Source organism: Hyperoodon ampullatus (genome assembly GCF_949752795.1).
Source record: "Hyperoodon ampullatus genome assembly, chromosome: X".
NCBI classification, from domain to species: Eukaryota; Metazoa; Chordata; class Mammalia; order Artiodactyla; family Ziphiidae; genus Hyperoodon; species Hyperoodon ampullatus.
In genome coordinates this window covers 47,877,335-47,890,581 of record NC_136913.1, presented here as the reverse complement: position 1 = coordinate 47,890,581, position 13,247 = coordinate 47,877,335, and the positions used below count along the sequence as shown (strand labels likewise).

The window sequence follows — 13,247 nt, the reverse complement described above, 5'->3', positions numbered from 1 at the left end:
TGGATCTATTCCTCATGCCTTTTGTTTGACAGGCTCTGCCAGACCACGAGGATGAGATCCCGGAGACAGTGAGGACCGTACAGCTCATTAAAGATCTGGCTAGGGAGATTCGCCTGGTGGAAGTAAGAAGCATGGGAGCAGGGGAGGCGTTTGGGAAGGGCTCAAGGCTCAAGTGGCAGGTCAGGCTTTTGCAGTTGGCATGAGAGCTCAGGGGAAGGATTGGGAAGACCCCGCCAAGTACCCTATTCATTCATTCATTTATTCATTCATTCAGATAATTATTATGTGCCTCAAGTGTGCCCTCAAGTGTGCCACATGTTGGGCTAGGTGCTTAGGATACATAAATAATACAGTGCCTGCCCACAAAGAACTCACAATCTAGTAGAGGAACCTGAGGAAAGTTAACCTGTCTGAGCCTCAGTTTCCTCATGTCTAAAGTGGGGATAACTAATAACTACTGAGGGATTATTAAGAGGATTGAGTAAAATAATACAGGTTGAGCACTAAGTATAGGGCTTGGCACACAGTAGGTGCTCAGTAAATTCTGCTGGTGGGTCATGGTGGTCGTGGGTGGCAGAGGTCATAGTAGTAGTAGTAGTAGTTGTTGTTATTAATATTTTGACTCAGTCTCTACATTCTACAAAATGACAGTTCTCCCGGGTTGAAGATGATTACAAAGCCATGTTTCAACAGGTGGCATATACCACGAGACAGTAAGGTGCAGTGGTAAGAGACTCAGAGAAACTTGGGTTCTGGTTCCTGCTCTGTCATTTGCAAGCCTTTCAGAGCCTCAGTATCCTTATCTGTAAAGTGGGGATAACACCACCTTTTCAGAGTTTTGTTATGATTAAGAGCTAATGTATATAGAGCCCCTCGCACAGTGCCTGGCAGAGTAAGTACTCAATAAATGTGAGCCATTGTTATTAATAGACTACAGCAAAGAGAGAACTCAGTGTGGGCTGGTGAAGTAGCAAAGGCACCAGAGGAGAATTGGATTTGAGGAAGTTTCAACTTTCCTTTAGCTCAGAAGCTGTAAGGTTCCATTTAGTGCCCAGGATATAGGCACTAAATCTGTGCTGAAGGGTGGTCAGAGTGAGCTACTGGGAAGTTGGGGTTCTAGCCTCACCTCCTGCAGCATGTTTCACTGCCTACACCATAGCTTACATTGTCCACCTCCTACCTCATTTTCCACCACTTCCATCTGTCAGAATCCTTCAGGGTTTTAGGCCTACCTTTTCTCTGGCTCTTCCCACTTAAACCAGTTTTATATACACAGAACTTTGGGCTGGTTGGAAGAGGACTTAAGAGATGGATCATATCTTTTTCATTGGCTTTCAAATGTTTTGAAGCAATGAAATCCTTTTTTTCAAATGAAATCTTAATGTGGAAGCTCAATATATACAATCAATCAAAGCATAACTGCTATGAATAAGATGAAGGTGGGAGGCTAGTAGCAGAATTAGGACTAGAACCTCTCTCCTGCTCTCAAATCCTGTGGTCCTTAGAGTTGGAACCACACATTTTAGTACTCAGTTATTTTCTGTCTCATGTCAGCTGCTCTTGGAGTCTTTTCCTCTCCGGTTTTGACAGTAGTGCTGAGCTTTTCCTCTGCTCGTCTTCTCCTTACTCGTCAATGGCTGGGTAAAGAAATGCCACCCAGTAAATTCTTGATGACTTATTGTGCCAAAACTAGGGTGTGCATAAGTGCATATGTGGAGCATCTTTAAGCCCCTTCATGGCAGTACTGCCAGTGCCATGAACAGACCTCTGCTCTTAGTGCAGAGTGAACCCTTGAGTAAGCTCTAACCCCCTCATGTACTAACACTCTTGTAGGATATCTTCCAACAGAACGTTGGGAAGACAAGCAATATCTTTGGGCTGCAGAGGATCTTCCCAGCCGGCTCCATTCCCTTAACCAGGCCAGCCCATTCCACTTCAGTATCCATGTCCAGGCTGTCACTGCCCTCCAAAAGTGGTTCAAAGAAGAAAGGCCTGAAGCCCAAGGAATTCTTCAAGAAGGCAGAGCGAAAGGGCAAGGAGAGCTCAGCCTTGGGGCCTGCTGGCCAATTGAGCTATAATCTCATGGACACATACAGTCATCAGGCACTGAAGACAGGCTGTTCCCAGAAAGCAAAGGTGGGTGCTGGCCCTTGGGTTCAGCCCAACCCTTTTGGGTCCCTTGGAAGAGCAGGGTATAAAAAGGATAGGCTCTCCTGTCCTCCCACCTCCCTTAGGGCCCCTGGTGTTTGGCTACCAGTCCCACTCATTTAACAGGCATTTATTGAGATCTTGTCTATGCTGGGCACTGTGATAGGTGCTGTGGACATAACCCTCAAGAGGCTGACAGGCTAGTGAGAAAGATAGGCATAAAAAGAAATGAGTGCAATGAAGTGTTGTGGATGCCACGATCAAGGGTGTGTGTGGTACCCTGAGACATGGGAGGGGATGATTCTATCTGGGTAGGGGCGATGGTCAGGAGCTCTTCTCAGTAAACGTGACACTTGAGATGAATCTTGAAATGCTGGGATGGGAATGACATTTGAGAGCATGGTATACGAGTGGCAGGTTGGAATCTTGAACAGGTTCTTGAGAAAAGCCCTCCTCCAGGGCTCCACCTTGCTTCAAGATTGTGGCGCCCTCCATAGGCATGTGAAGATGCTCCACCTCTTTTTAGGGAACATGTTTTGCAAGATTGATAGGTTTCCCCTGAGCCAGCCATACATTCTCAGCCTTCTGCTCCTGTGATCATTTGGGTTGGGGGTGGGGGGACAGCATAGCAGAAGGCCTTGGTTCAGGTGGTTTTGACAGTGAACTCAACCAGTGAAACCAGAGGGAACTGGTCATTCTGATTCACATGGGAGTTCCAGACAGGTGACAACTGAGCCTCCTCCTCCTACAGTTCAACATCACTGGTACCTGCTTGAATGACTCAGATGATGACTCGCCAGACTTGGACCTTGATGGGAATGAGGTCCCGCTGGCCCTGTTGATGTCTAATGGCAGGTGAGGTGGGGAGAAGAAGCAGAGATGCTGGGATTGTTGGTGGCAATATGCCACTAAGACAAGGCATGGAATTGGGACCTGGGGCTGGGACATGGGTGAGGGAGGGACTGTGCTTGGGGAAATAACCAGATATTATCAGATAACATTCCTTAGTACAGAGAACCACGGTGGTATTGGGGGTGGGAAGGGGGAGAGGTCTGGAACTAATTGGCAGTCCTGAGAAAAATCTTGTATAAGTTCTAGAAATTTCAGCAAGTCAGTGGATCAGAACTGTTGGTGGGAATAGGAGGTAGTACAGCATACTGGTTAAGAGCATTAGTTTTTTATATACCTTTTGCAATTCAGTTTTTAGGAACTTATTTTGCAGAAATATTTGCACAGGTGTGTAAAGAGAAATATTTAGTAGTCACTGTATCATTGTTTGTAATAGTAAGCAATTGGAAACGTTCATCAATAAAGGTTGGATAAATAAATTATGGTACATCTATGGAATAGAATGCTTTGTAACTTAAAAAGAATGAGTTTACTATCTACTGACGTGAAAAGATTTCCAAGATATATTTTAAGTGAAAAAATCAGGTTGCAAGATAATATATAGGAATAGTTCATTTTAACTTTTAAAAAAAGCACGTATGCACATATGTGTGTGTGTTTGTGTAAAAAAACAACATACACACCTTTTCCTTTAACTTAACCTTTTTGAAGAGGTTTAAAATTTAATTTATGTGGTTTAAAATTCAAAAAGTGTGAAAGAATACATAGTGAAAAATTTTGCTCCCACTCCTCTCTGTTCCCAAGTTCCCCTCCGCATGGAAAACCAATGTCAACGATTTCCTTCCAGAGATGTTTATACACATTCATGCAAATAAATATATTTGTCACATATTTTATACTTGTCACACCAAACTTGTAACAGTAGTTATCTCTGGAAAGTAGAATAGGGGAAGCAAGAGAGGAAATTTTCACTTCAAAAGCATTTGAATTTTATACAGTGAGCACATATTACTTTTCTTAAAATAATTTTTTTTTTTTTTTTTTTTGCGGTACGCGGGCCTCTCACTGTTGTGGCCTCTCCCGTTGCAGAGCACAGGCTTAGAGGCCATGGCTCACGGGCCTAGCCGCTCTGCGGCATGTAGGATCTTCCCGGACCGGGGCACGAACCCGTGTCCCCTGCATCGGCAGGCGGACTCTCAACCACTGTGCCACCAGGGAAGCCCTAAAATAATTTTTAACAGAATGTTTTCTAAAAGAATAAAATAAAAGCACATCTTGGCAAAAAGCTCCAGCTTGGGAATCAGACAATCCCGAATTTGAATCCCTGCTCTGTCACGTATTCGCTATGTGACCTTGACAAACTAATTAACGTATCTGCACCTCTCTGTCCTCATTTTATCTATTCTATAGATAAAACTAACCTTAGGGTTGTTGGAGGACTAAATGAAGTAATGCATGTAAAGTGCCTGTCACAGGTTCTGGCACATAGTAAATGCTTAATAAATGGTCGCTCTTATGAATATGATGATGAAGTTGAAGATGAAAGGTGATGGTGGTGGTGGTGATGATGATGGTTGTGGGTATGGCCACAAGCTAAGTAGGTCATCAGAAACCCTCAAACATGTAGGGAGGCAAAGGAAGACAGTAAAAGTTACCATCTGGACACTCAGAACACCAGATAGGAGCAGTCAAGAGTTAAGTACAGAGTATGAACAGTGTAGGAACATAAGCGACAAGGATACCTTAACAGCCTTTTTGTAGGAAAAGATTGTTTTCAGATCCCAAGGTAGTAGGTCTACCTGGCTGGGAAATAAGGGAAAAGGGAGTGTGAGGGCAGGGGAGATTCTGAAAGCAGCAGAGCTATCCTTGTTATTTGAGAACATAGTTACTGAAGAATAAGATTATAGAGACTGTTGAGCATTGCCTTTGTCTAGAACCCATGGTTGGTCTGCTGGGGTAGAGAAAATTAAGAGTCCTAAGGGTCCAGCCTATAATGGCTATTGAGGACACAATGAGACATTTTCCCCTTCCTCACCAGTCTTTCTTGTGCTGCTTCTATTACCTTCTTGCACCTGCCAGAGGCTGCTGCTAAGTGAACCTAGGGAGTCAAGGTATAGAAATATTTATAGACAATATAATATTATATCTGGTCTTTTCTCCAGAATAATGCCATGTTTTGTGGGGACTGAGGTGTAGATGAAACAAGATTGGCTGTGTGTTGATAATTGCTAAAACTTAGCTGGGTCATAGGTACATGGGAGTTTTTAATATTTTATATATGTTTGAGATTTTTCATTATTAGAAGTTAATAAAAGATCAAGGTTAAATAGCTACCATTTATTGAGCACCTGCTCTGTGTCAGACTCTATCTTAGCCATTTACATACATTATTTTATTTAGTCCTCACAACAACCCTGAGGGTAAGTGTTGTTATCCCCATTTTACTAACGTGGGAAAGTGAGGCCCAGAGAACTATAAGATTAGCTACCATTGGGCCACTTGCCACGTGTCAGTCTCTACATTAGCTCGTTAATCCTCCCAGCAACCCTATGAGGTAGAAAACAGCTAATTCACTAAAATCCAGTTCACCAAATGACTATTTGCTGAATGTGTCAAGTGTACTGATTTACCAGAAACTTGTTTCTCTTAACTATAAGGCTTATTTGAGCAGTCTGTACTGGTTAATATTGTTTACCATGTGTAACAGGATTATTTAAGCCACTTTTGAGTTCTTTCTACTTCCTTTATATATTTTAACAGCTTTTTTGAGGTATAATTTACATACCATACAATTAACCTGTTTTAAGTGTACAATTAAATGACTTTTAGTAAATTTAAAGAATACGCTGCCATCACCACAATATAATTTTGGAACATTTCTATCACACCAAATAGATCCCTCATATCCACTTACAGTCAGTCCTGGTTCTCTTCCCCAGGCCCAAGCAACCACTAATCTACTTTCTATCTCTATGGATTTGCTTTTTTAGACACTTCATATAAATGGAATCATACATATGTAGTCTCTTGTGTCTGGCTTCTTTCACTTAACAGTGTTTTTGAAGTTCATCCATGATGTAGAAGTATCATTAATTTGTTCCTTTTTATTGCTCAATAGTATTTCATTGTGTGGATATACCACATTTAGTTTATCCATTCACTAGTTGATGGTCATTTGGATTGATTATGCTTTTTCGCTATTATGAATAATGGTGCTATGAGCATTTGAGTACTAGTTTTTGTGTGGACGTGTTTTTGTTTCTCAGGAGTAAAATTTTGGGTCATATGGCAACTCTGTTTAGCTTTTTAAGAAATTGCCAAAATTTATCCCAAAGCATGTACCATTTTACACTCCTACCAGCAATTATGAGTTTCTCCATATATTGGCTAATGGTTGTTATTGTCTGTCTTTTTGATTATAGCCATTCTGATGGATGTAAAGTGGTATCTTATTGTGGTTTTGATTTGCATTTCCCTAATGACTAATAATGTTGAGCCATTTATATATCATCATTAGAGAAATGTCTATTCAGATCTTTTGCTTATTTTTTAATTGGTTTTGTTTGTCTTTTGTTTCATTCTAAGAGTTATTTAAATATTCTGGATACAAATCCTTTTCTAGATAAATGATTTACAAATATTTTCTCCTAGTCTGTGGCTTGTCTTTTCATTTTCTTAATGGTGTCTTTTGAAGCACAATTGTTTTGAATTTTACCTAATCTCAGGCCACAAAGATATTTTCCTATATTTTCTTCTAGAAGTTTTATAGTGTTAGCTTTTACATTTAGATCTATGATCCATTTTTAGTTAATTTTTGTGTATGATATGAGGTAAGAGTGCACATTCATTTCTTTGCATGTGATATCCACTTACCTCAGCATCATTTGTTGAAAAGACTATTCTTTCTCCACTGAATTGCCTAATAAGCACCTTTGTCAGAAATCAACTGACTATAAATTTAAGGGTTTAGTTCTAGACTCACAGGTCTGTTCCATTGATGTGTATGTCTATCCTTATGGCAATATCACACTACCTTGATTACTGTAGCTTTATAGTAAATTTTGAAATTGAGTAGTATAAGTCCTCCAACTTTGTTCTTTTTTGAAATTGTTTTGGCCATGTTAAGTCCTTTGTATGCCCATATACATTTTAGTATCAGCTTATTAATCTCTACAAAACTAGATGGATTTAGATAGGATTGCATTGAATCTGTAGATCAATTTGGGTAGAATTGCCATCGAGTGTGACTGTTTTTATGTTCACCTTCACTCTCTCTCCAGTGCCAAGAGGGTAAAGAGCTTATCCAAGTCTCGGCGAGCCAAGATCGCAAAGAAGGTAGACAAGCCTAGGCTGGTGGCAGAACAGGTGATGGAGGATGAATTTGACTTGGATTCAGATGATGAACTGCAGATTGATGAGAGACTGGGAAAGGAGAAGGCGACCCTGATAATAAGACCAAGTGTGTACTTGTTCTTTTTCTTTCCTGCCCTGCCCATTTCAGTTTGTTTTTGGTCCGCTTGATAGACTCAAGACCTTAAGCCTGAGCTTGTTGACATTCTGATTTACCAGCTCTGTAGGCTTCCATGTATCCTTTGCTCTAGAGATTTATTTATAAGCTAATTCCTAACCTCCCTAAATTACTCGTCTGTGGTCATTACTTTCAGGAAAATTATAGTCTTATTCTCTTTCCCCTGGGTGTTTGGCTCAGATGCTAATCTTAGCTTCATGATAAGTGCATTCCATTGCTTTCTAGAATTTCCCCGAAAGTTGCCCCGTGCGAAGCCTTGCTCTGACCCCAACCGAGTTCGTGAACCAGGAGAAGTTGAGTTTGACATTGAGGTAGGGGCCTGCCCTGTTTCTAATCTTCTGCTCATTCTGGTTACGTAGACAGAATACAGATTGTCATTCTAGTTGAGGGTGGGGGAGACATCCTATGCATTCCATTCCTAAAATATTTATAAAATAAAAGACTGTGGGCTAAGTGCTCCTGAACATATAAATGGAAGATTATACTTTAGTTGAAATATTTTAAAAATTCTTTAATATAGAGTAGAATAAAAGTCAGTGTGATGTAGCAGAAAGAGTATCTGATTTGGAATATCTGTTTGTGACTTTACACAAATTATTTAACTTCACTGAGCCTTAGTTTCCTTATCTGTAAAATGGGAGTTAGACTTGCCTCACAAAGATGCTGTGGAGATTAAGATGAAAGAACAAATATTCTGCTTAGTACTTGGTAGACACTTGGTGCTCAGAAGATATTAGTATCAGGAGTGAGACTGTCAACCCTGTATTGGGGCCTTACCAGACCAACCCTGGGCAGCTGAGGTGATATCCTTTTTCTCCAACAGGAGGACTATACAACAGATGAGGACATGGTAGAAGGGGTCGAAGGCAAGCTTGGAAATGGGAGTGGAGCTGGTGGAATTCTTGATCTGCTCAAGGCCAGCAGGCAGGTGGGGGGACCTGACTATGCTGCCCTCACGTGAGTACTGGCTTTGATCTCCCCTTTCTAGGTGTTCAGACAACACACACCCCCACCTGCCACCCAAAGGGCTAGGTCAACCAATCAGTAGATATTAATTGGGTCATTTAAAGGGACAAAAATTAGCCAGGGCATTTGGGCTGAAAGAATAAAGTAGACATGAAATCTGTCCCGAGGTACTTAAGATCTGACTGAGAGAGGATATACGGACTTCAAGGGTAATAAGTTTGGGGGTTTTTGGAAGTTAGAAGAGGCATGGAAGAAGAGCTGGGCCTTTTCTGGGCCTTGCTTTAAGAAAAAAGAAAAAGGAAAGAATGCAGTATTGGTGAACAGGAAGGGAGGTGCACCCCTCTTTTTGCCTTCTTGCCTGCTGTCTATGGAGAGACTTGAGTCAAGAAGGACTGGCCTTTTTATGAAAATAGTCTTTGATACTATTTTGACCTTTAGTGTGGTTTCTGGTTTTTCGCCAGGGATGGTTCTCTCCTCCTTCCTCCCACCCTGACCCCGGCAGCTGTTGTCCCTCCTCCCTGACTCTTCTGATGACTGATTTCCTCTGACAACTAGAGAAACTCCCTCAGCATTTCTCCTCTGTCCCTTGCAGCGAGGCCCCTGCCTCTCCCAGCACTCAGGAGGCCATCCAGGGCATGCTGTGCATGGCCAACCTGCAATCCTCATCATCCTCGCCAGCTACCTCCAGCCTGCAGGCCTGGTGGACCGGGGGGCAGGACCGAAGCAGTGGGAGTTCCAGCAGTGGGCTGGGCACAGTGTCTAGCAGTCCTGCTTCCCAGCGCATCCCAGGGAAGCGGCCCATCAAGCGGCCAGCATACTGGAGAACCGAGAGCGAGGAGGAGGAGGAGAACGCCAGTCTCGATGAACAGGACAGCTTGGGAGCATGCTTCAAGGATGCAGAGTATAGTAAGGGCAGCTGAGCACTTGAGTCCAGGCCAGGAGGGCTCCCCCCTGCCCCCGTCTCAATCCCAATTCCAATCCAGGACAGCCTGTAGTGAGCAAAGGCATGGCCTTAAGCCTGACACTTGGTCTCTCTGTGCCGTATTTTCTTAATCTGTAAAATGGGGATATCTCACAGGTTGATGTAAGAATTAAAGATGATGCTTGCACAGAGCACCTGGCACCGTGTCTTGTTCATGGGAGGCCCTCAAAAAATGGTAGCTATTATAATTAGCTATTAACCATTTTTAGCATTGTCCAATCTTCACTGCTGGTGACTCTTTTTTCCCTCTTGTCTATTTTACTTCCATTACCTGTATCATTTGTGTTATGTGTCATTCAGTTCATCCCTTGCAAAGGTTTATGATGACTTTTCGGTGGGCTTTTCACATTTAATAGATGACTCCTTTTTTGTAAAGTAAACTTTGTTGAGTACTACAATGTATAAAGCACTTTTTTGTATAGTGCAGCTGACTTTAATGTAGGTTTTTGTTTTAATATTATTTTAAAAATTAATCCTCATTGACCAAAATTAGAACAAGACAGAGAAGGCAGAAATTCCCTTTGACTAACACTCTTCCCCTTCTGAGAAAGGTTATCCAGAGGTAACCTTTGTTATCAGTTTGATATATACCTTTTATTTTCTTGTGTTTACACCCATATGTAGACATAAATAGATAGAGGTATAGTTTCGTTTAGTGTGTGTGGTTCTACAACTTACTTGGGTATCTTTCAACATCAGTACCTAGAGATACACTTCATCAATGCATTGAGATCTACCTGCTGCGTAGTAGTCTGTAGCATAGGTATAGCATCATATGTTTAACTATTTCCTGCTGATTATCATTTAGGTTGTTTCTAATTTTTAGTGTTTTGAAAATTCTTGTAAATAACCTTTTGTGCCCATGTGCCCGTTAACATTTCTGTAAGGTAGCTAGACCTGCTGAGTTAAAGGTACATACAACATAAATGTTGATAGTGCCGAATTCCTTCCAAAAAGGTCAGTATATGAGTGGTGTATGAGATATACCTGTTTTCCGACAGCCTTACCAACAGTGGATGTTATCAGCCTTTTTAATTTTTGCCAATCTGATGGCAAAAAATGGTGTTGCAGTTTGTTTGTTTTATGTTTATTGGCTCTTCCTTATTCCTTTCCCGTGAATTATCTATTCAGTTTTTCACTCATTTTCAGGATGTTAGTTTTTCTTATTGATTTGTAGGAGTTCTTTATGTATTCTAGATTTGTTGGAGTGTTTTTTATATATTCTGCAAGTGTTGAAAAATATTTTCTCTTAGTCTGTTGCTTGTATTTTAATTTTACTTATGGTATCTTTTAGCATGTAGCAGATTTCAGTTTTTACATAGTCGTCTTTATCAATTTTTTTTGTATTTTATGTTTTGTGTAAGAAGAATTTCTTATACTTTCACCTAAAACTTGTATAGAAGTTAAAATTTTAGCTTTTTTTCTGGAATTAGGTTTTGTGAATTGTGAGAGGTAAGAATCTATATTTTTTTCCACATGGATAGTCATTTGCCCCAATACCACTTATTGACTAGTTCATCAGTTATCCCCCTGATTTGAAGCTCCGCTTCTGTCCTGAACTAAATTCCCATATATATATGGATTTGTTTTTCTCTTTTGGGGGGGGTTGCGCTGAGAGGCTTGTGGGATCTTAGTTCCCGACCAGGGATTGAGCCCACCCCCTTGGCAGTGAAAGTGCAGAGTCCTAACCACTGGACTGCCAGGCAATTCCCTGGGTTTGTTTTTCTACTCTATTCCCAGTTCTGTTCCTCAATAGCTATGTAACCTTGGGCAAGCTAATTAACCTCTCTGTGATAATAGTACCTACCTCATAGGTTGTTGTGAGGATTAAATGAGTTATACATAACGCACTTAAAACATTGCCCAGCACATGGTAAGTGCTGTGTGTTAGATATTATTAATATTATTCTGTTCCATAAAACCAACTTGTCCACTCATGTGGCACTACCTCATAGGTTAGTTACTCTAGGCCTTGTGTCTGGTAGGGCAAATCCCCTCTGCATAACTTGCTTTGGACCTGAGGAGAATACAGATGTTCAGCAAGCCCATCATCTCTGGGTTGAGCTGTGATTGGTCTTAGTTTGTTGCCAAATTTCCCTGGCTATCCATCTTACCTTCAGCAGACAGTCACATTGACCTATAGCCAAGGAATCTGGACCTGGTCTCACTAGTCCTACCTCAGGACAAACAGCTCACTCAGCCTCTGTCTGCTTCCCCCTCCCTGCTTTGCCCAGCAACACTAGAAAGGCAGTTTAATGAGGAGGTACCCAACTACTTGTTATTATTTTTCCAGAATTTCTAGGCCATTATTGAGTTTTTTCTAGTCCAGATGGATTATAGAATCAGCTTGTCAAACTCCATGAAAAATCCTATTAGGATTTTTTATTAAGATTGCTTGGCATTTGCAATTTATGGATTAATTTATGGAGACTGACATCTTTCATCAGAGCCCTTTCTGCTACAGTGGGATATACACATTTCTGAAAAATATCCTGAAGATTTGTACACTAAAAATAATAGGGCTTACAAGAAAAAGAAAGGGGTATACCCCTCAAAATCTCTGTGGCTTTGAAGCCAAAACACTGGCCCAGATAATGACAGTCCTAATAGTAATCCTTGCCTGGTTAGAGCCCATCGGCATTTGCACCCAGCATTGTAGTCAGTGGATCCTTTGTAGCCCTAAACTCTGCCTGGGCTCAGGTTCCTCCTTCCAGATGTAGGTTCTTGAGGGCATTTGCTTAAGATAAATAGCAGCTTTATCAAATTAAAATCTGATCCAGAGCCTAGTCGTCAGCAGTCTTTTGTTGTTGTTTTTATTTTTTTTTAATTATTTATTTATTTTTGGCTGTGTTGGGTCTTCGTTGCTGTGCGTGGGCTTTCTCTAGTTGTGAGCAGAGGCTAGTCTTTGTTGTGGTATGTGGGCTTCTCATTGTTGTGCGTGGCTTCTCTTGTTGCGGAGCACAGGCTCTAGGTGCACGGGCTTCAGTAGTTGTGGCGCACGGGCTCAGTAGTTGTGGCTCACGGGCTCTAGAGCACAGGCTCAGTAGTTGTGGCACACGGGCTTAGTTGCTCCGTGGTATGTGGAATCTTCCCGGACCAGGGCTCAAACCCGTGTCCCCTGCATTGGCAGGCGGATTCTTAACCACTGCACCACCAGGGAAGTCCTTTGTTGTTTTTAAACACAGGGGAAAGTGTCTTCACAACGTCTTCAGCTGCACTCTCCACCATCCTCCTCTCCCAACAGAACTTAATTTTGTAGAAAACAAAGCCACCATTTACCCTTCCTCTGACGGGAGGCACTATTGCAGGATTTTTAGCATTTGTGTGTAGGTCTTCATATATAGCTAAGGTTTTCTCTGAAATGTGAGAAAACTCACCACTGATTGGTTAAAAACAACATGCCAGGGAAAATTGCTTTTGAACCAGTGCAACTTCTGGATGACATTGCTATCATTCTGCCATTTACCTTTGAGCAGCCGCAAAACAGGCCATCTTGTCCTTCTATCTTCAAAAATGGTCGATTTATTCAGGCTTTCTTGTATATCTCTTCTTCAGTTTATTACTAGGTATTTTATTTTATAGTCTGGTTCCTATTGAAAATGGCATCTTTTTATCTATTATATTTTCCATTTGGCTGTTGCTAGTATGCAGGAAAATAGTTGATTTTTCTATATTGATCCTGTGTTGGATTGCCTTATATACTCTTATTAGTTCTGTTAGTTTTTCAGCTAATTGTCTTGGGCTCTTGAGGTAGGTGATCTGTGTCCCCTATCT

General features: G+C 41.4%; 1 protein-coding gene across 2 annotated transcripts in view; it reads left to right on the top strand.

The window, feature by feature from the left end:
- PHF8 (PHD finger protein 8) overlaps nt 1-13,247 on the top strand; it is a gene marked incomplete at its 5' end in the record, with an annotated part of 85,850 nt that overhangs the window by 43,831 nt on the left and 28,772 nt on the right. The window contains 7 exons of one of the 2 annotated variants that reach the window (XM_079727124.1): nt 33-122; nt 1,834-2,136; nt 2,900-3,003; nt 7,278-7,456; nt 7,751-7,836; nt 8,349-8,482; nt 9,084-9,397. In XM_079727124.1, coding sequence (XP_079583250.1) covers nt 33-122; nt 1,834-2,136; nt 2,900-3,003; nt 7,278-7,456; nt 7,751-7,836; nt 8,349-8,482; nt 9,084-9,397 — 1,210 coding nt within the window. The remainder of the gene's footprint in view (nt 1-32; nt 123-1,833; nt 2,137-2,899; nt 3,004-7,277; nt 7,457-7,750; nt 7,837-8,348; nt 8,483-9,083; nt 9,398-13,247) is intronic. The other variant, XM_079727123.1, reaches the window with a different exon arrangement.